The sequence below is a fragment of the Pithys albifrons genome, chromosome 15, assembly GCF_047495875.1.
Source record: "Pithys albifrons albifrons isolate INPA30051 chromosome 15, PitAlb_v1, whole genome shotgun sequence".
Lineage (NCBI taxonomy): Eukaryota > Metazoa > Chordata > Aves > Passeriformes > Thamnophilidae > Pithys > Pithys albifrons.
Genome location: NC_092472.1, coordinates 9345198 through 9368293, shown reverse-complemented (window position 1 = coordinate 9368293; position 23096 = coordinate 9345198). Strand labels below are relative to the sequence as shown.

Sequence of the window (23096 nt, the reverse complement as noted above, 5' to 3'; positions counted from 1 at the left end):
TGCCTAGTCCTCTGCTGAAGTGGTGCAGGTTTTGACAGGGACTGGTGCCTGCTATGGAGCTGGAGGGCACCTCCAACAACCTAGGACCAGCTTCAGCTGCAGAGCAGCTTCACGATGGCAGTACAGATCTGCTGGTTGCTGCCCTGTGCCTGATCTTGTTGGAGCTGAGACATGCTGAAAACACAGGTATTTGCCACTGCATGAAGCTCCAGGTGCAGAGCTCTCATTCCCACGCTCCTTTCTGAGACAGCTCCTTTGGGTCTGGGTGGTGGTGATGATGCCTGGCACAGGAATGTCATACAGCAAGGACACCTCATCCTGACTGCAGGTGCTCCTGGCCTTGTCCAAATCCCATTAGCACCTGGGGAGCAGATTAAAATCTCACAAAACACAGGCACAAGGCTCATCATCTCTCTCCTAAGTGAGGAAGTTTCTGTGCTGTCCCAAGGTGTCTTGTGATCCTGCCTCCAGAGGGACACAGAGTGTCCCTGGGTCCCCAGAGCAGGGGAAGGTGTGTGGTGGCTGAGCAGTGGCTCCCCACAGCAAACCTGTGTTACCTGGGCTGATGGACCCAGACTCCAGGGTTGGGATACAATCCACCATCTGAGACAGGCAATTTATTACTTTGAAGCTTCTCAGAAGAGTTCAGATGTGTGGGACCTGCCACCCCTCCATAGGGAGTCAACAAAAGATCTGAGGCCAGAAGGGAAGAAATGAGTGTTTTATGTTCACATGAGGGTGGACCTGTTGTGGCTGTGGGGTGCAGCAGTTGACAGCATTCCTCAGGTGAGGAAGTGGTGTGCCATGTTCCCAGGAAGCTCTTGGTCTGTGGCTCCTTCTTAGGACAATATGTAAAAGTCATGTAGCAGCTCATCTAGGCCAATACTTGGCTCTTGCTGTGGCCCACGGCAGATTTTTACAGAGGCACAGAGTGAGGACAAAGGAAGACTTCCCAAGAATAGTCCTTGAGCTCCCCCCAGCCCTCCAGCCTTAAGGAAGAGGTGGCAGTTCTTTGTGTTTAATAACCCAAAGGATTTTTCTTCCATGAATTCATCCAGTTCCTGTTTAAGTGCTTTGCGTCTGTCACATCCTGTGGCAAGGAGTTCCATGGTTTAACTATACGTTGTACCAAGAACCACTTCCTTTTCCTTGCTTTAAACTTCCCTCCAGGTAGTTTCATTTGGAGTCTGTACTCCTCTACTGGAAAAGATATTGAGTAATCACCCCTCCATGCCCTCACATGCCTCCCAAGACAGTGCAGATCAGTATCACACCCTTCTTTGTCATCCCTTCTTCTGGCTGTGGTGCCATTCTTTACACAGAGGCTCCTCCAGAACTTGGGACATTCCTGCCTCCCTTCTCTGAGGCTTTTCCATATCCCTCTTGAGACAAGACCCACACATCCTCAGCATGGGCACATCACTGGCTCACGCAGTGGAAATGCTTCCTTTCTCATTCTCTTTTTCTTTCTTACTCACTTGCAACATTCAATTTTCTGCTTTCTCTGCTCCAGGAGTTTTGGAAACACCCTTTAGCACCATCCCCAATATCCCTTCCTGAGAGGAGACCCACCAGTCTGAAGGGGGGGCGGGGGGGGGTTGTGGACTGTTTTTTGTGTTTGGCTTGCCTTTGTCTGAGTTTCCTTGGCTGCCTGTCCCACCACACAGGGACATGGACCCAGCATCTCCTTGGAGCCTGCCCTTGTCTCCTCTGCTCTGCTCTGCTCTGAAGAGCTCAGTGCTGGTGGCAGACATGGTCACTTCGGCCCTTTTCCAGATAACTTGTGGGCACATTCAATGGTTTCCCATGGGTAACATCCCTTTGCCATGAAAACAAACCCTTTACTTCAGTCCTTCCTTTCCTGTCTGTAACAACTGCTCTTTGTGCCAGGTCTTTCCTCTTTCCCTCCTGCTCTTTCCCTGTGTTCCTGAGGGGTTGTGGTGGGAGGCCTGGCTGGGCATCTCATAAACCAGGTTTCCTTCCCCATATCCTTGTCCCATGGCCCCATGATCCCCCTTGGTCAAGGACAGGACTCAGGGTTTGTTGTCAGAGAGGTCTCTGACTGGAAGGTGTCAAGGCTGGTGCCTTTCACTGTCAGGGCCTGGGAAGGAGACCGGGAGCTGGGGTGTCACCTTGTGAGTCAGGGTGGGCAGAAGAGCTGGAGCAGGAATCTCATTAATAATGGAGACACATCAGTATTGGAGACATCCCTCTGATGCTGCAGTCACCCTGTGACTGGAGCGAAGAAGGTGAAGCAATGGCTGCTGACACTCAGGGGAGCTCTGCTTTCAGCAGAAGCAGTCAATGGCCAGAGCACACCTTGGTCAGGTGCTGCCACTTTGGCAGGAAACCCCATGTTGCCGGAGCTGGGATAACCTGACGAGTACAGGGAATACTGAGCTCTGTGGTGTCCTTGGAACACAGGCTGAGTTACCAGATCCCACTGCCACCAGCATGTGGAATTCCTGGCTATCATTTTATATTCCATTGAATGAGCTGCTGGATTTTTTTCCACAACAAACTCCTCCCCAGTAAAACATCCTCCTTGCTAAGATGTGAGGTGGTGGTTAGTGGAGGACATGTGGGCAACACTGAACTGGTCCTGCAGCTTCTCTGCTGCTGCTGGGGTTTCAGGGAGCTCTGCACTTCGCCTTCTTCCTCAGCCTCTTTTCATCCCTTCTGGGTTTGTTTAGCTATATGTCTCTGTCTTCTCAGCCTTCGCATCTGGCAGACCCACTTGGTGTTGCCCACCTCCAGCTCTCCAAAGCCTCAAGAGATTGTTTATTTCTCCCAAAATGAAGGAGGAACCCGAGCATTAGGCTGCTCCCTCTGAAAAAGCTCTTGGCCATGGACTTGCCCAACCCATTGCACAAAGCTCAGGGCTGCCCACCCCTGCCCTCCTTCCCAGCAGAGTATGGAGCTGGTGACCTGTGAGGGCTTTGCTTCAGGTGTCCTTTCTGTGCTGCGAGCCTTCTGGAATGGGTTTTTGCCTTCAGCAGTGAAATGAGCACCCGATGATCCCCTCAAAGGACAGCTGTTACAGTTGCTTGTGGCAGAGACACAAGCCCAGTCATGACAGAGGCACTCCCAGGTGAGCCAATGGAACAAGGGATGGAGAGATTGCACATGGACTGGCTTGGTTGCTTGAAGGGGCTCTCATGTCCTTCCCACCCTTCATTTCTCAAGCAAGAGAAGTCAGCTCCTGCAACATCTCCCGCACAGGCAGCATCTACTCTTGCAGGAATTTGCCTGGAGGAGCAGGTGCTGGTGGGATTCCAGAGCTGCCTGATTCCAAAGGAGAAGGTGAATCTTGAGGGGATGTGCCTCTGCTCATCTTCTCACATCCTCACCTTGCTCAGGGGAGCAACTGCCTCTGGGGATAGGGTGTGGGCAGGGGGTGCCTGGGTGCTTGGGTGCGTGGGGTGCCATGGGGAGGAGGTGGCGCTCATGTGGAGTTCCAGCTCTGTGGGTGGGTGGTTGTGATGACGCGGCAGAAGCAGAAATTGTACAAAGTCAGGCAGGGAGAAGATGTTGGTTTGATCAGTTGAAATAACTAATTAGCAGAAACCACCAGAATTTTCTGAATCCTTCTTACTTTTCTTATATCTCCTTTCCTCCTCATTGCAGGCAGAAAGTTCTTGGTGGGGTGGTGTGCCCATGCTGTGGGACACTTTGGGCAAGGAGTGTTGTCACTGGCACTGCCATGTGATGAGTGTGATGAGTGTTGGTGGTCCCACCTGGACTATCCTGGAGACATTTGTCTTTCCTCCAGAGCTGCAGGATACTGCAGACACCTCTGTCTCTCTCTGCATCCCAGCCCAGGTGTCCATGGACTGTGCAAACCTCTGCATCCTGTTAATCCACGGCTTTCCAGGACAGACCAGGGGAGAAACAGGGACTAAGTGCCTGTTCTGCTCATGGGTTTGGAGACACTATCCCCCAGGAAAGGCCTGGTGTGCAGGGCTGGGAGATCATGCAGCCCACAGCTGTTATGAAATAGTCTGTTTGCTAACTGGGTAGTGGTGCTCTGCAGCAAACTGTTATCCTTCACCAGCAGAGACACCAGCAAGAAAAGCAGCCATCAGTATCCCTCATTAATGTGAGGGAAAAAATACTAAATACCAGTACTGCTTAAGTTGTGGACCAAGAGAGATCAGGCACTGCTGTTAGGGCAGAAAGATGGATACCTCGGAATTCAGTGCCTTCACACTAGCATCTGGCTTTCCCCTTGACCTGTCATCACCATCAGCTGGCTCAGCTGGTAAGAAGGATTTGGGACAGATGGCTGAAAGGCCCAGAGTCACCAGCTCTGGCAGAGAAATGGGGATCTTGAGGTAGGAAAAGCAAGACAAGGTAGCAGAGTAGAGAGAGAAGGAGCACTGAGGCTGGTGGGCAAGAAGCTTTGATCACTAAAACCACTAAACCTGGGAGACTTGGGCTGCTATAGCCTCAGAGAGGCCAAGAGTGGCTGAAGTCTCCTCCATAAAGAAGGTCTGCACAGGGCCCATAAATAACCCTCTTGGAAATAAAGAGCTGACTCTTAATTTATTCTGCTTGGATCAAATCCTATCAGATTATTTTTAGGCTGTGCTTTGCCTTGTGGTGCAGGCATGTGGCTGGAGCCTGTACTTCTGTGCAGACCCCTGGAACTGACACTATTTCTACCTGCCTGGGAGCCCTCCCTCAGCACAGCTGTGGCCAAGTATGTGGATGGGATTATCCTGAGCAGGGATGTACAACCCTCCTTCCCTCCCACGGCTGATTTAATCACATTAGCTGGGAAGAGAAGAAGGAAGAGAAAGGAATGACATCTGTGTGTTTTTTCTGGAGTTGCTCATGCTGATGGCAAACTCAGCAGAATGAAGACCTTTCTTTTCACAGATTCTTTCCTCCTGTCCTGTAGCTCAAATTGCCATGCCTTGCACAGCACACACAAGCAGTGGGTTTGCAGGCAAAGTCCACTTCCAAGCCCTGCAGCGTGGGAGGAAGTTTTGTGATTAGGACACACCTGTGAGCATATTCTTGAGCTCCTGTTTTTTTCCCTGTGTTTTCATTTCCACCATGAATGGCCGATAGCGGTGTGTGGTCACCAAGCTCTTTTCAAGACGGGAAAGAAATACAAAGAACAGTAATAATGGAAAAGATTAAAGAGAGGAAATGTAACTTTCCTGTGCAAATCTGCTGCTGGGAGAGGAACCCCCGCCTGCTGTTGTTATTCAGCAGAGCCTGAATTGTCGTGCTTTGCGTGGCTGGAAGCCGAGCTTGTTTTCTGAGCAAGCCCTGTCTAACTCAGAGCTTATCTGGTGTGTTCACAGAGAGCCCCCTGATGGCTTTAGCTTTCATCCCAACAGCCTGAGCGTTAATGTTTGGAGTAGCAGGGAAAGTCCTTGTCAACACCAAGAGGCTTTCCAGGAGGCAGCAGAAGCTCAATGTAGAAGGGCAATAACCCACTTCTAGGCCGAGATGGTGTCTTCTGCCTGGATGGCTGCTGGGCAGCCACAAGTTCCTGCCTCCAATCTGCCTCCCTCTCCCTGAGGTTTTCACCACAAAGCCTATTTTGAGCCAGAGCCCAGAACCATCAGGTGTTTCTCCAGCCTCTGGACTGAGCCTGTGGTCATCACACAAGGAATGTCGTGGGGGATCCAGTCTCACCAGCCACATGGGGTTGGTTTTTTTTCTCAAATACTGACAGAAAAGGGCTAGCAGAGCACTCCTGCTGTGGCAGTGGGTATGAAGAGGGCCAGGCAGTGCTGTGGAGGTGGCTCACCCTTGCTCTGTGAGAAGAATCCTGTGAAAACAGTTTTGCAATGAGGTTGCACAAAGATAGCTTTGTTGCAGAAGCCAGTCCTGCCTCCCTCGTCAGCTGTGCGGTCCCACGCGTGATCTCAAACATGGTCCCACATGAGATCCCACTCCCTGCCACTGCTTGCCGGGTTTTGTGTTGGCAGGGTGGAAGCAGATTCATGAGGGTGTCAATGCCAAGACTGCCAGAGGACAGCCCACCCCGCTGGAACACTTTAGCTTGGTTTCACCTGAGTACAACACCTCACACGGGGACACAAACACTTGTGCTCAAGCAGCCAGCACCTATTTGCTTTCCTTGTGTAAGAAGAGCCAGGCCAGGGCAGCCAGCCTACTTCCACACCTCCCTGGGGAGCCCTGGAGTGGTGACAGCACAGTCGGAGCAGCAGCTCCCATCCAGGGTTGGATGGGAGGTGTGTGGGGCCAGTGGCACAGCAGGAAGGAAACCACTTGCATTGGGGGCAAGGAGGTGACAGGAAGGAGAACAGCAAGGCCACCCTGCAAGAAACACGCTGGATCCAGGTTACACAGCCTCTGAAAAACCAGACTGGAATGGGAAATATGCCTGAGACAATACCCACGGTGTGAGCTGGCCGGGGCAGAGCTGGGGCCCGGGATGCTGTCCTGCTGTGCTGGCCTAGCCAGGTCAGGGTGCTGACCAAGGAGGGAGCACTGTCCTGCTGGGACTCCCTCAGCAGCTGACAGAGTGTGGTTCCTGCCCTGGCATCATCATCCACAATATGCTGATGGAAGCAAAACAACAGTGATGTGTCTGGAGGGCTGATGGCATTGTTGGACATGGCAGTAAGAGCACATGCCCAAGGACAAAGCTGGAGAACTCCTGATGGTGCAATGACAGCACAAAGGCTGCCTGGCCAGGTCTTTTGCTGCTTCAGAAAGCACCTGGTCAAGGACTGAACCCCTGCTGCCACCTGCAAGGGGAGAAGGACATCTGTGTTCCCAAGGCCACAGTCAGGTAATACCCCCACTGCTCAGTAACTTGCATCTCTCTTGTGGCCACATGTCTTCCCTAAGCCCGTATAGCATGGAACAGACTGGGAACAATTTTCCTGGAATGGCTTTACACTGGCCACTCACCCAGCCAGGGGACATTGCTGTGTGTTCGTCTGCCTCTCCCCCGAAGACCACCCTGGGTCTTTTCCCAACCGTGGCTTCTCCTGTCCCTTGGTTGTCCAGCTTATCCACTTACAACTGCTCCTGTGTGCTCCAGCACCCCTCCAGTGCAGGGATGAAGGAGGGCAGTTTCACGGTGTTTGCTTGAGGTCCCGTGCCTCTCCATGGGCAGGATGGGATGCAGGCAGGGCAGGCACTGAGGCAGGATGGCCTTCCTGACACCAGCACTGACAGTGGAGCAGGTGCATGTGGGTCCCCATGCTGCCCTGCCCAGTCCATATCAAAAAGGGTCCCAGAAAGGGACCCAGAGGGAAGGGTTGTAGGTGCTGGAGAGCTTGTCCTGGCCCATAGGAAGTTTTGGATCTAGACACAGATTCTGTCTTTGGCCTGCATGAGTCACTGAAAGACTCAGAGTCCTTTTTAACATGATGCTTTCTGAACACTGTGGGCCAGCCTGGAAAAAGCCAGGCGCTGCCGCCCCCTTCCTGTGGTCAGGATGCATCCGAGCTCTCAGCTGTGGGTGGTGGCTGAGGATCAGCCTCCCTTCTCAATAGCTTGTTTATGAGGAGGACAACACCTCACTAGCAAAAAAAAAAACTTCATGCCAAGTAGCCGCTGGCTCCCAGTGCCCTAATCCTGGCAATCACTTCCTCGGTTATGTTTTCATTTCTGTTTTCTCTGCCTCCTTTACCGCGGCTGAGCATCTGGTGAGCCATGGCAGAGCAGAGGGGAGGTGGGACACCATGGCATTAACGGGGCTGCACACTGGAGCTGCAGCAAGGCCATGGAGACACCGGGGGCCCCGTGCCTGTTATTTATGGCAGGGGCGAGGCGGTGCGTCCCCCGCTCTCCATCCGCAGCTGCTGCCAGATCACAGTGGTTCGAGGATGGACCAGGGGGAGGGGGAGGCGGTGGCCGGGGGACCAATACAGAGCCGGGCAGCGCGCTCTGGGATCGGCTGCTATTTCGGAGGGGAGCCCCCGCGCTCCGCTGCCGGCGGGGGCGGTGCGCTCCGGGACAGCCGCTGCCACCGGGCCGGCCGCCAACACTCCCGCCCCGCCGGGCGTGCGCAGGGACCGCCTCGCTGAGCCGTCGGGCGGCTGCGGCTGCTGGGGACCGCGATCGGAGGGGCTGGCACCCCCTGGGTGGGATCAGCCCCCGGGCGGGATTATCACCCCCTGCTCGGGATCTCCCCGTACCGCGGACCCCGCCCGGTGCCAGCCCGGCTGCGGCTGCGGTGTCACCGCCCGCACAGCGCGACAGCGGCCGCGGCCGGGCACGGCGACCTGCGCTGCAGGTAAGAGCCGCGGCCTGGGCTTTCGGGGCGCGGAGAGGAGGCCGGGGCGGCGTGGGGAGGGAGGGTGGCACCCCCGGGGCGCAGTGGGACCTGTGGGCTCGGAGCCGATGATCCCTATGCGCTGGTCTTGGGAAGAGCCGAGCGGCGTCCGCGTCCGCGTTACGGACAGAGATGCTCGGAGCACCCTCGTTACAGACAGGGATGCCCGCAGTCCTTTCGTTACAGACAGGGGTGCTCGTAGTCTCCTGGTTACCAACAGGGATGCTCAGAGCCCCCGTGTTTACAGGCAGGGTTGCCCAGAGCCCCCTCGTTACGGACAGAGTCGCTTGGAGCCCCCTCGTTTCAGACAAGGATACTCGGAGCACCCTCGTTACAGACAGGGATGCCCAGAGCCCCCTTGTTACGGACAGGGATGCTGAGACCCACTGAGGCGGCAGTGACAGCTCAAATGCGGGCAGCTGCCTGGGAGAGAGGGCTAGGGAAACCCGCTCCTGCTCCCTCCAGCTGCTCCAACGCTGCCCAGAAATGATGCATTTTAGTTTTGCACAGTTCCCCTGTTCCTCCGATGTCTCAGGCCAGGGGGGTGAGGGGAGGGAAAGAGGTTTCCCCCGGCTGGGGAAAACCCCCCAAAACAGCTGTGTGTTCTGGGGATGCTGTTGCAGGGACCAATGACACCCCAATGCTGGCATGCTCCAGGGCTCAGGGAGTGTCTCAGTTCAGGGCTTTCCACCTGCCTCCAGTCCATCCTTCCTCTGAGCAAGGGTTTAGCTCAGACAGAGGACACTGAGCTTGTCCAACAGTCCCTGATGGGAATCCTTCTGCCTGGACACCTTGGAAGCATCCAAACGGGTGCAGAAAAGTGTCTCCTATTCCCCATAGCTGCCAATGCCATGCCACATGCTGGGGAGGCAGCCAAATTGCAGAGGGCAGGGATGACAGCTGGCTGGGTGACGTACCCCTGTCAGGCAGGTGGAGGTCCAATACCTTCTCACTTGTGTTTGCTTGCTGTGCCAAGCCCAGCTCTCCTCCAGCACAGCAGTGGGCATGTGCCAGGAGGGGACATTGATCCTGTTTATTAGCTGGACCCCCCCCGGCAGAGACTTGGGCTGTCCTGCCAGCCCCTCTCCCTGCTCCCACTACAGGTGCCTGGGGCTGCAGCCTCCAAAGTGGGCACCTGGCGTGTTGTAGTCTGGCTGTGGAGGTTGGCACTGTCTGGGCAGATAGTGGAGAGCAGAGGCAGAGCTACCCTTCCTGCACTGCTGCTTGTGCCATCCTGCTTTTATCCTGCCAAGCCACCTCTGCCTTTCCTTCGCTCTTCACCTCCTCCACCGGCAGGTGGGAAGCCTGGCAGAATTCCTTCCTCTGGCTGGTGTCTGGATCCAGCCAAGCTGTGCACTGTGCTGGTGTGGGCTGTGCCATATTTCTCTCCCTCAAGGCCTTCTGCCAGGAACCAAGCACTATCTGTGATGCTTTGGGAGCTGCTCCATCCTGCTCGGTATCAGTTAGAGCAGAGCATGTTTCCTGAGAGGAAAACAGTCATGAATCAGCTCTGATTTTCCACGCTCTCTGCAGGCAGGGAGAAGGGAGTGCGCCATGCCAGGCAGGGCACTGGCAATGCGTACCAGGGGCTGCCAGTGCATCTGGCAGATGCGTCAGCAGCTTTGCCCACTTCTCCCCCCATCCCAGTGGCTTTAAAACCAGCTCTCGCAGTCACAGAAACGTCTCTTGTTCAAGCACTGCAGAAACACTCTTTGTACTTTGAACAGGGCCCTTAAAGACAAGGCAGGGTGCCAGGCACTGACAAGCAAGGCAGGGAGGCAACTGGCCTCAGCAGCAAGGAGCTGGAGCGGAGGTGGCAAACCCTATCCTGAGGACCAGTCCCAGCACAATCCCAGAGCTGAGTGGGAGCTGCCAGGACCCTGGCTGCACCTGGGGCCCCACTTGCCTGTACCCTGGCCCCTGCACATGGTTGCTGGAGTTTGGGCATATGTGTGTACGTGTGTGTGTGGCAAGTCCCTGCCTGCCACCCGTGGGTGTCTGCTCACTGTAGCCAGACTGCTCCTGCCTTGCAGCAGTTCATGGCTTTATGGTTTTGGAGTAACATCCATGCCTTGCCTGTAAATGCAGATGGATTGAGTGTCCCCAGGGATGTGCTGCGTGGTGCTCTCGGCAGAGGGGAGGGAGCAAGGCCACTGCATTGGATTGGGCACTGGAGTACCAGTCCCAGAGCATCAGTCTGCCCTTGCTACAGCCTGTCCCTAACCCCTGCCACCCCTGCAGAGTGTCCTGCTGAGATGGCAAGTGCCTTTGGGGCAGAGCCCAATGCTGAGGATGCAGGGGAGACTGAAGAGACCATCTACCAAGAGGTGGTGCCCTGTGACAGGATGGAGCTGAGCCAGCGGCTGGCCGTGGAGGAGCTCATCACCACCGAGGCCAGCTATGTCCACAACATCCAGCTCTGTGTGTCGGACATCCGGGCACACCTCCAGAAGAAGCAGGTGACATGGGGCACATCCCTCTGCCCAGGGGCTGGGCACTGTAGGGTGAATCTGCCAAGAGCTGTGAGACACCCAAATCCCTGCAGGGAGGTCACCATATGCTCATGTTCCACCTTCCTGCCTGGGTGTCCCCTGGCCAGCCAGGGTCTGGGGTGGATGTGCATTGGGTCTGACCCAGCACAGCCATCCTATAACTTCAACCCTGTGCCTGTAACGTGAAAAGACCTCATTAACCCGCTTGGGAGAAGAGGCAGGTCTCAGAATTCCCAAAACCTCCTGAAACAAAGCACTGCTCCACCTCCTCAGGTGTTACATGGGGCAGATGAGTGCTCAGAAGGGCGAGTGCCTCTGAAACACACAGCCCACCTCCAAAGTACTTGGCTTAGCCTGGGGCATCTTTGTTCCCTTCAGCTGCCTGATCTGGACCTGGAAGGACTCTTCTCTAACACCGACGACATCCTCCATGTCTCCAGGCGGTTTCTGAAGGGTCTTGAGGCCACGGCCACCCAGGGGCAGGAGCAGCTGCTCTGCATCAGTAAGTGGTGCAGTGTCAGTAGCTGACCCGTGCCCATCCATTGCCTTTGCTGGTGCTGGCAGTGTCACTGCCCAGCACTGGGCACATGTAGGTGCCATCGGCAGCCCACCTGCCTGGACACCTCCTGCACCTCCCCTGGCTTTGAGAGGTGCTGCTCCTGGCACACTGGTGTCCACAAGGAGCCATCCACACCCACCCCATGGGGGCAAGGCAGACCTCCCCAGCCTGAAGACAGTGGAGGGAGAACAGCATCAGGCCCAGTTTCGCAGAAGTGCCCAGGGTGCAGAGCACTGCCCTGGCACCCTTGGCTGGCACTGCTCTGCTGAATTCACTCTTCCAGCAGGCTGGGGAGAAAGCCCCACCTTTCTCTGAGGCCATAGGAAAGGACCAAACTTTCCAGCCTACTGTCCTTCTCCAGGCACTCTGTTCCAGGAGTTCAAGGAAGAGATGGAGACTGTCTACAAGATCTACTGTGCCAGCTATGACCATGCCCTCCAGCTGGTGGAGAGCTACCGCAAGGACCCCAAGCTGCAGGAAGAGATCTTGGAGACCCTGAATGCTACAGTGTAGGTACCTGCTGCTGAGGCCACCACCTTGGTATCCCTGTTTCACATACTGGCTTTGCCCTTATTCTCTCTAGACGTGCTTTGTGCATGGACATGTGTCACCAGGCTGGGTGTAGTATCATGGCCACTACCTTTGTGCCTTTTCCTGGTGTAAACCCTGGCAGCCTGTCCTGGATCCTTAGGGCCACTTGCCAAAGGGCCACCAGAGTTGGTGATTTTCCATGGTGGACCCCAAAATAAAGGATAGGTGGCATGCACAACTGGTGTTTCCCCTACATGTGCCCCAGCAAGGGTACATGTTCCCCAGCCTGATCAGAGAGATGGGCTGCCCCTGGGGTACCTTCCAAACCCCTCTTGAATTATCATGTGGATCACAAACACTGTCAGAGCCAGGAGAAGCAGGAGTGGCGGTGGAGGAGCTCCTGGGATTTGCTGCTTAGGGCACAAGTGATGTGATTCCCAAAGGAGATAGGCCTTGCCTTCAGATTGAAGGGGAGTTCTGTCTGTGTTTTGCTCACACTCTCACTCCCTGTTGCCCACAGAGCAACCACAGATCCCACGCTTCATAGTTAGACAAGCACAGCACTGTTTGAGGAGACAGGGCTGGCACTGGGACTGGTGGGTACAGTGGTGGCCCAATAGCTGGAAGGGAACAGGGTTTCACAGCCACCAATGCCCCACAACTTTTGGGCTGCTGTCTCCCCAAAATACTCACAAAAAAGCTGGGGGGAGCAGAGGGGCAGGAAGGCAGCTCTCCACACCAACCTTGAGCAATTCCCCTCTCCATCAGGCCTCACACAGGTGCATCAGACCTCAGCTTCTTCCTGGTGATGCCAGTGCAGAGGGTCACCAAATACCCACTGCTGCTGGGGAAGATCCTGGAGAACACGCCAGCCAGTGCCAGTGCCTACCCAGCCCTACAGGCAGCTGTTCGTGCCATGGCCCAGGTCAACACCAACATCAACGAGTACAAACGACGCAGGGAAGTAGGTGAGCAGTCAAGGGGTTTGGTGCAGGCAGGGGGGCACAGCACCTGGGAACCCCCATCCCAACCCCAGTTGTCTTCCCTTGATGTTGCATTAATTCCCACTTAAATCAGTGTAAAGTTCTTCTGTTCTCCACCCTGTGCCTGGTGGAGCCACAGACTCAGTGCAGGCAGCTCCTGAACTGCTCTGGTCTTGTAAATGCCACTCTGGGCAAGACCTGAAAGCTTCAGGAGCAGAGTGGCATGGGGGGAAGCTGAGGATAAAACCAGTCTGACTGCATTCCTGGGTCTGGGGAACTGAAAAGAACATTCCTGCCCTTGGGACAGGAGAAATTAGGCTCCCCAAGAATGGGAGCTTGGTTTCTTTTTGGTTTTCCTAGTACTTTTGTTCTTTGATGTGTGTTATGCTTATCCTGTTGATCAGCCCCAGCCCTTGCACTGTTCACCTTCCTTGCCTGCTCAGACTGCCAAGGATGCTGCCATGAAGTTTCCTCTTCTGACCTTTTTTCCCCCCACCTTGTGTCCCCCCAACCTGAGGCAGCAACCAAGTACAACAAGGCTGAGCACCTGACGCTGCGGGATCGCCTTGCGCGCCTCAACACCCACTCCATCGCCAAGAAGACCACGCGACTGAGCCGCCTCCTCATGCATGAGGCTGGCATTGTGGCCAAGGTGGGCAGCCCCCACCCCTCTGCCTGCAACCAGAGACCTGCTGCTTTCTCCTCAGGTCATTCCTGGGACTTTTCACTGCTCCTGAAGTGCCTCCCCAGAGGAATGGGGAGCACGGGGCCAGGGTGGGGTGGCTGATGCTGACACCAGTGGCCTCAGCTGCCACAGGAGCCTTAGTCCCATTATGGAGCAGCCTAAGGGTGCCTCCTGGTCCTGCATCACAAGGACCAGCAGGGCAGGAGGGATGCAGGAACACACCTTACTCCCTGCCTCAGAGCATTGTAGGGGAGTGAGCACTTTGGCCTCCAAAGGACCTACAGGAGCCTTGAGCATCCCAGTGAAAGGAAGGACACCCTAGCACCACGACCACACCAAAAGCCCTGTTGCTGCCTGCACCCCAAGCAACCTGTGTCTTGGCCCCTTTCTAGATTCCTGGAGTCCCTTAGAGTCACCCCTGCCTGTCCCGAGCCCTGTGAGCTTCAGGCAAGTGCCTGGCTGCTGTGTTAGGCCCCAGTGATGGACAGCAGCCCTGCCCAAGGCATTGCCTGGCTGGTGATAAGCTGGCTCTTGCCTTGCAGACAGAAGACAAGGAGTACGATGACCTGGAAGAGAAATTCCAGTGTGTGGTGTCCAGTGTGGCCACCCTGAAGGAGAACGTGGCATCCTACTTGGGACATTTAGAGGTAAAAACTTGATCCCTGACAAGGGGTTGGCCCCATTCAGGCTTTAGGACCTGTTCCTTAGGATTGTAGAATACTTAGGAAAGCAATAGCTGCCGGGGATGTTCAGGGATTTGCAGCTCAGCTAAAGTGTCCTGTTGTGTCAGGGAGTTGCACAACATCTAAGGATTGCTCAGGTGCAGGGGAGCTTAAACCAAAGCTGAGGCTTTGACAACACAGTCTGAGCTGGTGTCATTTGAGAATAATCTGTCCTTAAACTTATCATTATTTCAAGGTCTTAAATGACTGAAAAGGCCAAGTGTTGTTCAGCCTGGGGATTCTTGCTTTAATAACGGGTGTAAGGTAGAACTGTTCCTAGATCAGTCCTGACAACAAATTTCCCTTCTGAAATCACCTGGGTCAGCAGCTACTATTATTTTCTCATAGAAATCCCCTGGGGCATCTGAGAAAAATGAAAGTATGTGTGATGGCAAAATATGCAATCCCCAGGCACAGTATTATCAGGAAAGCCTCAGGAAATGGCAGAGGGTTCAGAAAGCAGCAGTTCATGGGCTGGAAAGACCTTGACTTGAAAATATCGAGAAGGGTTCCGCATACAGGATTAGGAAGGAGGTAAGAGAGTCTGATGCTTTCTCCCTTTCAGGCATTCCTGTTGCCCACTCCCCACCAGCGTGACCTGCAGATGGACGATGGACCTGCCCAGCAGTATCGGCACTTTGCAGAACGCCTCCAGTACACTGTTTTCCCAGAGTTTGTGAGTGTTCCTTCCCTGCACATCTCCTTCAGCCAAGCATTGCTCTCCCACCCTCTGCCAGGGCACAGTGGGGTCTGGCTGCACCCCTCCAGCAGGCCAGCCAGGAGCTGAGGGGGTTCCCAAGCAGTGTCCTCACAGTCCCCTGAGGACTCAACTTTGGAGCAGGGCCAGGAGCAAGTAACAGGATCCTTCAGCATTCCCCAACACACAAAGTGAGGAACCAGCTCCAGGGTCCATCCAGGAAAGAGGTGAAGGCCTGGGCAGAGACACAACTACAACACAACTCCAGAGCCCATCCAGGACTGGAGACTGGCTGCAGTGTCTGTCTGATGGACACATCCAGAAGCTGGGCTACCTACAGCAGAGATCCAACGAGACAGAAGCAGAAACCAGCACACCCACAGTAACACCCAGGCAGGGGCAGAGGGCCCTTATATGAGCTGTGGTCAGTGGTGTGTGTGGAGGTCCAGGGGAGACTGGTCTAGGCCATTAAAGGGTCCTACCTGGTCATTTGCATGGAGCACAAGTTTGGAATCATGGCAGACATGACTGCTCTCTACCAAGAGTTTGCTTTGCTTGGCATCCTGTGTGTCTTCAAGGAAAGATGTTTCAGATGCTTCCCACTCTACACAAGCACCTCAACAGGTCCCCAAGCCTTTTAACCCCATAAGACAGTGCTGGTCCTGCTTGTGGGGCTCACATGGGGATTTGGGTTCTCTCCCCTCACAGAAGCACCGGCTGGACAGACTGGTCTGCCAGCCCCTCTGCAGCCTTTCAGACATGCTGGTGGGACCACAGCAGCTGGTCAAGAAGCGTCTGGACAAGCTGCTGGACTATGAGGAGATCCAGGAGCGGAAGAGCGAGATGGGTAGCGTGACGTATGATGAGGAGGCAGCCATGAACACCTATCTTGCCATCAATGACCTGCTTGTGGCCGAGCTCCCACAGTTCAACCAGGTGGCTGTGCAGCTCCTGAGGCAGATCCTGTGCTCCTTCAGTGCCCTGCAGCGGGACTTGGCTGCCCAGGTCCTGCAACAAGCAGAAAAGGAGCTGGAGCAGGTGAGAGTGACCCATTGGCATCTGTGCCCAAACAGGCATGTGATCTGAGTCAGACCTTCTTCAGGCTTGGGACATCTTAGGCATCAGAGTAATGAAGTTTTGCTGTGGCCCAAGCCCACCCTTGCAGACACATAACTCTCTCTCTAGGATTTGTAAACACTCTGTCCTCCTCCCTGCCTGGGAAAAGCCAAAATTTCTATTCTGCACTGCCAGGAGCTGTCCTGCTTTCTCTTTGTGGACACTACTGGTAATTTACTGATGTGCTGCTGCCTGAGAGATCAGTGTTAACTCTGAGCTCCTGAGAGCTCTGTGCCAGGAAGACAAGGAAAAGAGAGGCAGCTCCTGGCCTGAGGAATGAGCATCCCTTGACATCCATCCCCTTGGTGATATCTCCCAGAACTCCTTATGGCATGGTACTCTTGAGCCTGATGTTTGCAAACATGGAGGGTCAGGGCAGTTGAAAGTCCTGGGGTAGAGCATGGCCGCAGTCTGATCCATGATCAGGATGAGAACAAGGTGCAGCCAGGTGGAGGTGTCCTCTCTGGCACTGCTCATATATATCTGGTCAGGAGAGTGGGTTACCCTTGCTCAATCTGGGCTGCTTATGCTGCAGGCATTTACCCTGGAGCTGTACCTACCCATCTTCCTTTATAGTCAGGTGGGACAGACTGTGGGCTCAGGGCAGGACAGCAGGAGTGAGGGACTGCTCTGGTGGGCTGGGTACAACCCAAGAGCCACACATGTGATAGCCCTACCTAGAGAAAGTGGCTCACAGAGAAGAGCAGCTTTGTTCATAAGTGTAAGGTGCATTTTTATTGGCCAGGTCTGTTCTTTTGCTTTCTCATCCTTTTCTTCTTGCTCTTTCTCCTCTGACCCTATCCACAGTTCTTCCTCTGCCCAGGGCCCTCTGTGATCAGAGTTTGTCTTCACAGATGCCCCATGGCCGCATGCCCCTGCCCAGTTTCTGGAAGGTGGTGGAAGACACCTTGCAGCAGTCAAGTGCTCAGCTCCGGACCTTCTGCCAGACCTTTGAGACAGTCATGCCGAGCCCTGTGACACAGGTAGGGGCTGGGAAGGGGATGTCTCAGGCCAGCTGGATAAAGAGATAGGACTGTGGCTTCTCAATGCAGAACATCCCCTTGGCAGGGAGGCTGGCTCAGAAAGTGGCCCTGGGGGTTGCCATGATCACAGTATTTCCCCTTGACAGCAGCTAGCTGGAAATAACCAGGGATGAAACAGCTCAGCAATTCTGGTTGTGGGCACTCATCTCTAAACCTTGGGGTAGAGCAGGCAGTGTGAGTGAGTTTCTCATCTAGCCTCTCACTGGGACATAATCCTGGGGAAGGAGGGCATGGGTACATGGAGGGGCTCAGTCTCCTGTGTGTCTCTTCAAACACTCCTGTGTCTCTTGCTCCCCACCAGCCTCTGAACCCTGCTGAGGAACGGAAGGTCCTTTCCCTTGTGAGCAAGCATGGCCCAGACAAACTTTACCAAGTGACAAGCAACATCAGTGGCAGCAAAGACTTGGACCTGACCTTGCTGAGGGGACAGATTGTAGCTCTGCTGCAAACTGCTGACACAAAGGGGAACACAAGCAGATGGCTGGTGGATGCTGGAGGTATTGTGACTACTATGGGCAGCCTCTCCCCACCTCGGCACCAGGGTCGGGAACCACTTCCTCATCCTGAATGAAATAGCGGGCAATGGCCTCCTGGGTCCGCCCTTCCAGGCTGTGCTTAGCCCAATCTAGCTACACCCATTGCCATTAGGTGTAGGGTTCAGGTTTCCCAATTCATTTCCCAAGGTAATGCTCAGGAAGTGTCAAGACTGAGAAAGGAGAATCTGTGTACAAAGAAACATATGGAATTCCATTTTTTGGGGGGTGTTTCTTCTGGATGTCCCCTAGTGATAGCCTAGTTTGAGCAGGAGTGCTGTGCTAAGGCAAGCAACAGCTAAAGTGTCATTCCTCTTTCCTCCACCCAGTCCTACCTGTGCCAGGCAGTGGGGCCCTGTGACCTGTGTGTGTCCATGTCCTCCAGGTCCCCGAGGGTTTGTGCCTGCTGCAAAACTCCAGCCATATTGCCCGGTACAAAGCCAGCAGCCCGGGATGCAGATGCTAACCCTAGAGAGTGACACAGAAAGAAGGCGACATTCCTATGCATTACCTGAAGCCCCTAAGCCCCAGGTGGCCACCTTCACCCCAACATTCCAGGTGAGAGAAGGGGACACCCACAGGGTCATTCCTAGTAATGCCACCAGCTCCATGCTAGTTCTTGAGTGGGTGGGAAAGGGGACCTGCTTTTCCAGCACACACATGGTCATACATGTGCAGACACGTGCCCAGCAGTGACTGTCACTCCTCTGTCTGAGTGCCCTGTGAGACTGATGTCCTTGCTGGGATCAGGGTGAAGAGAGCAAGAGACTTGAGTGTGGTGGATCCCCAGTGTCCTTCCCTCCATGTCACTGCTGCTCTGCCCTCTTGGAATGGGTTTGGAATGGGAATGCCTGCCCTGCCCTGCCCTGTATGTCCTTCTCCCTTTGACTCTCATGTCCAGCAAGGGCTTCCTACCTCCTTCCCTGCCTTTCACAGGTGGTCGCTGGCTTCTCCTTCACAGCGAGGAGTCCACAGGAGGTGAACCTCCAGGCAGGGCAGCCTGTGGTGGTGCTGGAGCCACACGACAAGAAGGGGAGCAAGGAGTGGAGCCTGGTGGAGGTGAATGGCCAGAGAGGCTATGTGCCCTCCAGCTACCTGGTGACTGTCCCCATGCAGGAGCCCATGGGATGGAGCTTGCCCGTGTGAGTGTGGCCAGCCTACACCAAGGGCATGGGCTTCATCAGATGGGAGCACCCATCAGCTTGGCACCGCAGGACTCCTCACAGGAGATGCTGGAGGGATGCAGCCCCGGGCTGGGAAGGTGGTGGGAGGCACTTGGCAGAATTGTGGTCCCAGGAGACAGGCACGAGGATAGCATTTGGGAAGCACCTTTTAATGGGAGGCTTGAGGGTGCCGTGTCCTGTGTGTGTTTGCACAACACAAAGCAGCATTGAGGGCATGAGGTCAGATGGCTGCAGTTATCCAGGGATTTGCTGAAATCCGTGTCACTGACAAATGTGTCCCGGGGGGTGATGAGGCAACATTGTCCCCGGTTAGATCAGGGCCGAGTGGCAAAGGTGCAGCATTGCAGAGGGGTCCTCAGCCGGGCACAAGGCACCTGAGCACCTGGGCAGCTGGGCACTTGAACACTGGGCACTTGCACATACGGGCACCTGGGTACCAGAGCACCGAGCACCTGCACGTCTGGGCACCTGAGCGCCTCGGCACTGGGGCACTGAGCACCTGGGCACTGGGCACCTGTGCGCCTGGGCACCTGACCACCTGGGCCAGCGCTGGCCTTGGCTGGCAGCGCCACGCGAAGCGGCCACCAGAGGGAGCCCCGCACCAGCTTCCAGTGCCCGCTAGGCGCGTACTGGGAGCACTGGTGCAGGGATTGTGGGGTGCGGGGGCACAGCCTGACGGGCTGTGCACCGCGACCCGCACGATAGGGAACGGAGATCCCGGTTCCTGAGACTCTCTGGGCGCCCCGTCTCCCTGCGATCCTCGGCGGGTGGACAGAGGTCCCTTGGAAGGGGTTTTTGGGGTTTACATGGTGTCACAGAGCAGGTCAGGAGCCCCAGGTGGGGATGGCACCGCAGGAGAGCTCAGTCCACAGGACCACACTGCCCACCTTTCACACACGGCGAGCACGGCAGACACCCGCCGGTGCGGCAGCCTGGCGTCGTCCCGGCTGCCCCGGGCACCTGCCGCTTCCCGCATCAAAAGTGCGGTGTCCCGGCTGGCGAGCGCCGGCACGCTGGGCCCTGCGCCCTGCCCAGTGGGAGGGTAGCATGCCCGGCCACCCACGGGCTCCCCGCGGGACGTCGTGGCTGCGGGTGGGTTCCCGCAGTGTGGGCTGGGCAGGGGGGCAGAGGTGGCATGTCCTCATCCAAGCTAGCCTCAGGGACGGATAGGGTGGGTGCCAGGCAGGTTGGGATGGGCTCCAGACACTGCTCTGTGCACCCCACGTGTGAGTCTGTGTGCCTGGTTTGAGGCAGAACTCTGTGGGGTTCACTCTCCTTCATACCTGCAGGGAACTGGGGTGTGCTCTGTGGGGAGGCTGAGGGCAGCTGCCTCTGCCCTGGTGCCACTGAATCCCCTGAGCAAATGCTCACCCACACGAAACCTGGAAGGGGATGGCAGTGCCAGAGTTGGGGATGTTGTCTGGGGGTGCTCCCAGCCTGGGAAAAGGCCGCTGGGTTCCTCGAGATGGGAAGGCAGGCTGATGGGATGAGGGTCATTGTGCAGGGGCTGTGTATCTGAGGCTTGTCTGCCCAGCCCTGGCCCTGCAGCCACAGGGCTCACACCTCCAGCTCACTGCTGATGGCTCCTGTGGATTTTTCCATTCCTAATCAAATCATACCAAGTCGGATTTCCCTCCTGAGCCACCTTCCTGCAGGCTCAGTGGGGTGCAGTTGCAATCAGCCCTGCGCCAGCACAGGCCATGGCAGGAGTCAGTGGTTCAGGCAGGTCCTGCTCCACAACCTGCAGGTGCCCAGGACCCTTCTAAGGGTTAAAGGTGATGGTGGGACAAAGTGCTGAGAGACTGCTGCTGCTTGGGTACTGGTATGTCCACTGAAAGGAGATCTGGGACAGTCAGGACTTGAGAGCCCGTTGAGTTTTGTCCATCACTCACTAGGATTCTGGATTTTATGTGCTCTGAAACAACAGGTCTCCTGTCTCTCTCCAGCCACCGCTGGTGCCACCTGTGTGTGTCAGTCAGTTGGGTCAGGAGGAATCCTTTGTCCGAGTTGCAGCCAGTACAGGGGCTGCAGGATGCTGGGAGGTGTCCCAGATCCCTGCTGCCACTCCTGGGTCTCCACTCTACCCATCTGCCCAAGCCCATCTACCAGTGCTTGCCAGGCTGACAGACTTGCAGGGCAAGGTGGAAACAGCACTCGCACATCCCACCAGCAGATGTACAGGAGCCACTCCCCAGTGCTCTGCAGGTGACAGCACACTGAGGACATGCTGCTTGTGAGAGCACCGTCTGCCTGTCCCCTGTCAGATAAGGTGGTTGTGCTTTGGCACGGTGCTAAGCCAGCCAGCACCAGCATCCTGCCCCAAAGTGGTGGCACTGATGTTCTCACCACCCCAAGGTCCTGGAAGCAGATGGTCCCTGCTACAAAGAAGGAAATTAGCATATGTGGCTGCTCTGGTCTTTGGATCCGAAGGGGTGAGCTGGGCTCTGCAGTTCCCAGCAGCCCTGCTGCCAGTCTTGATGGCCATGGAACCTTTCTCATGATCTCAGGACTTGGCCTAGTACTTGACTGCAGGACACAGGTGCCGACATCCCCCAATTTTTCCACAGCTTCACCCAAACTCACTGCACTGCTGCTTCCCTGAGTGTGGAAGTGCCATCTTGGAGTCACTGAGGGTACAGGGCTCTTCCAGCCTAAACATGATGGGGGATAAAGGACACAAGTGTGCCTTTAAATAGCCATCAGGGACAGGCTCTCCCAGGAGGAATGCTCTGGCTGGCCTGGTGGAACATGCCTGTGGCCAGGGGCATGGGGGGACAGCTGAGCAGGGACGGCTGCTCACCAGGAGGTCAGGTCAAGGTTAGGCATTGCCCCAGCCAGGCGCCACTGTGCCACAGCTTGGCACCACAGAGGCAGAGCCATGAAAGGGGGAGGGAAGCACATGCCAGGCTGGGGTTTTGCCATGCTCAGAGCTGATCTGTGAGGTGGCAGCAGAGTCAGGCAGGCAGTACTGCCTGCAACCTGCCCGCCAGCCTGCAAGGAATTTGGCAGCAGCACAGCCTGACTGCTGGAGCAGCCTCCGGGGCAGCTCCGGTTGTCCAGAAGCGACTGTTACACTCCTGTCCGGGCTGATTCATATCCTGGACGTGCAGGCATTTAGACAGTGTCCACCCGCGGAGTGTGACAGCACACGGCCCTGTCCCCAGGGTGTGGGGCACCAGCCCAGTCACGTGCCAGAGAGCAGGGCAATGGCAGCTCAGACCCTGTTCTTCCCTGCTTTGTGGGATGTGCTGGACCATGGGGACACGGCAGAGGTTGCAGGCAGAGTGGGGGACCACATGGCACATCTCCAGGTGGAGACACCTGGATTACAGGAGGATGGCAGTGTGCTCAGGTGTCAATGTGCCCAGGTGGTCTTCTGGGACCATCTAGGAGACAGAGGTGCAAGAGGAAAGCAGCTGCCAGGGAAGCCCCAAGCCCAGGCTCCCAAACCCAGACCATCCTCTCACCATGGGATGCAGAATGGGAGTAGAGGAACAACAGAGCTGTGGAGGGCAGGGAAGGAAAGGAGACGGGGGACCCACCAGGAGCAAGGTGGCTGCCCTGGGCTGAAGGGCACAGCCAGCCCAAGCAGGGCTGTGATTGCAGGCACAGAGCTCGAGTTCATCCCCTTTGCCAGGCTGGGCTGGCTCTGAGCAGAGCCAGCCTCTGCTGCACTGTTCCTGGGCCCATAAGGAGCAGCCCTCACCCCCGGCAGCGCTTGTTGGACCCTCGTGCACCAACCATGACCAGCATGGCCTAAGGGAGGGCTGAGCCCCAAGGAGAGTGGCCCTGAGGCTCTGAAGCAGAAGTGGAGGTATGAGCAGCAGTGCTTGCTCCAGGCTGGTGCAGCTGGCACCTGAATTGTCTAATAAAGTGTGAAATTGCTTTCATGCTCTGCTACCTTTGCTGAGACGGACCATCATTTTGGCCCCTCCTTCCCAGCCCGCAGCCTACTGCTGCCAATGTCCTGCTGTCGCGGTGCTGCCAGATGAGCCCCAGGATGGAGCTGTGCCTGGCACACCCTTGCAGAACTGCTGTGGCAGGGGCTGCTGGTAGTCCCTCCATATCTTCCCCTCTCTCTCAGCCCCTGCACTGGGCCCACCCCATGTAAAAGCACAAGCTGCTGCCAGTGCATTACCCTGTATGGGAGTAAGATCTCTGCAGGGGGGATGGGGGCTGCCCTCCCACTTCTTTAGCCCCATGAGATGCCCTGGGGGTGGAGGGATCAGGTCAGGTTTGAGCCCTGCCCTGGGGCTGTGCTGCTGCCAAAGCCCTGCCC

The 23096-nt window shown here is 56.0% G+C and overlaps 1 protein-coding gene across 5 annotated transcripts; it reads left to right on the top strand.

Moving 5' to 3' along the window:
• Nucleotides 1-3070: 3070 nt before the first annotated feature.
• ARHGEF37 (Rho guanine nucleotide exchange factor 37) lies at nucleotides 3071-22715 on the top strand. Of its 5 annotated transcripts, none has more exons than XM_071570281.1 (14): nucleotides 3071-3091; nucleotides 10514-10731; nucleotides 11143-11266; nucleotides 11685-11832; nucleotides 12623-12822; nucleotides 13359-13489; nucleotides 14065-14169; nucleotides 14810-14920; nucleotides 15650-15979; nucleotides 16912-17040; nucleotides 17402-17597; nucleotides 18019-18191; nucleotides 18570-18692; nucleotides 22455-22715. In XM_071570281.1, exons 1-14 carry the CDS (start codon nucleotides 3073-3075, stop codon nucleotides 22575-22577), a joined length of 2130 nt encoding a protein of 709 aa, XP_071426382.1. In that variant the 5' UTR covers nucleotides 3071-3072; the 3' UTR covers nucleotides 22578-22715. The 5 variants fall into 5 exon arrangements, with proteins under 5 accessions (XP_071426382.1, XP_071426387.1, XP_071426385.1 ...); XM_071570284.1 differs by lacking the exon at nucleotides 3071-3091 and adding an exon at nucleotides 3236-3303; XM_071570285.1 differs by lacking the exon at nucleotides 3071-3091 and adding an exon at nucleotides 7617-7643.
• Nucleotides 22716-23096: the final 381 nt, after the last annotated feature.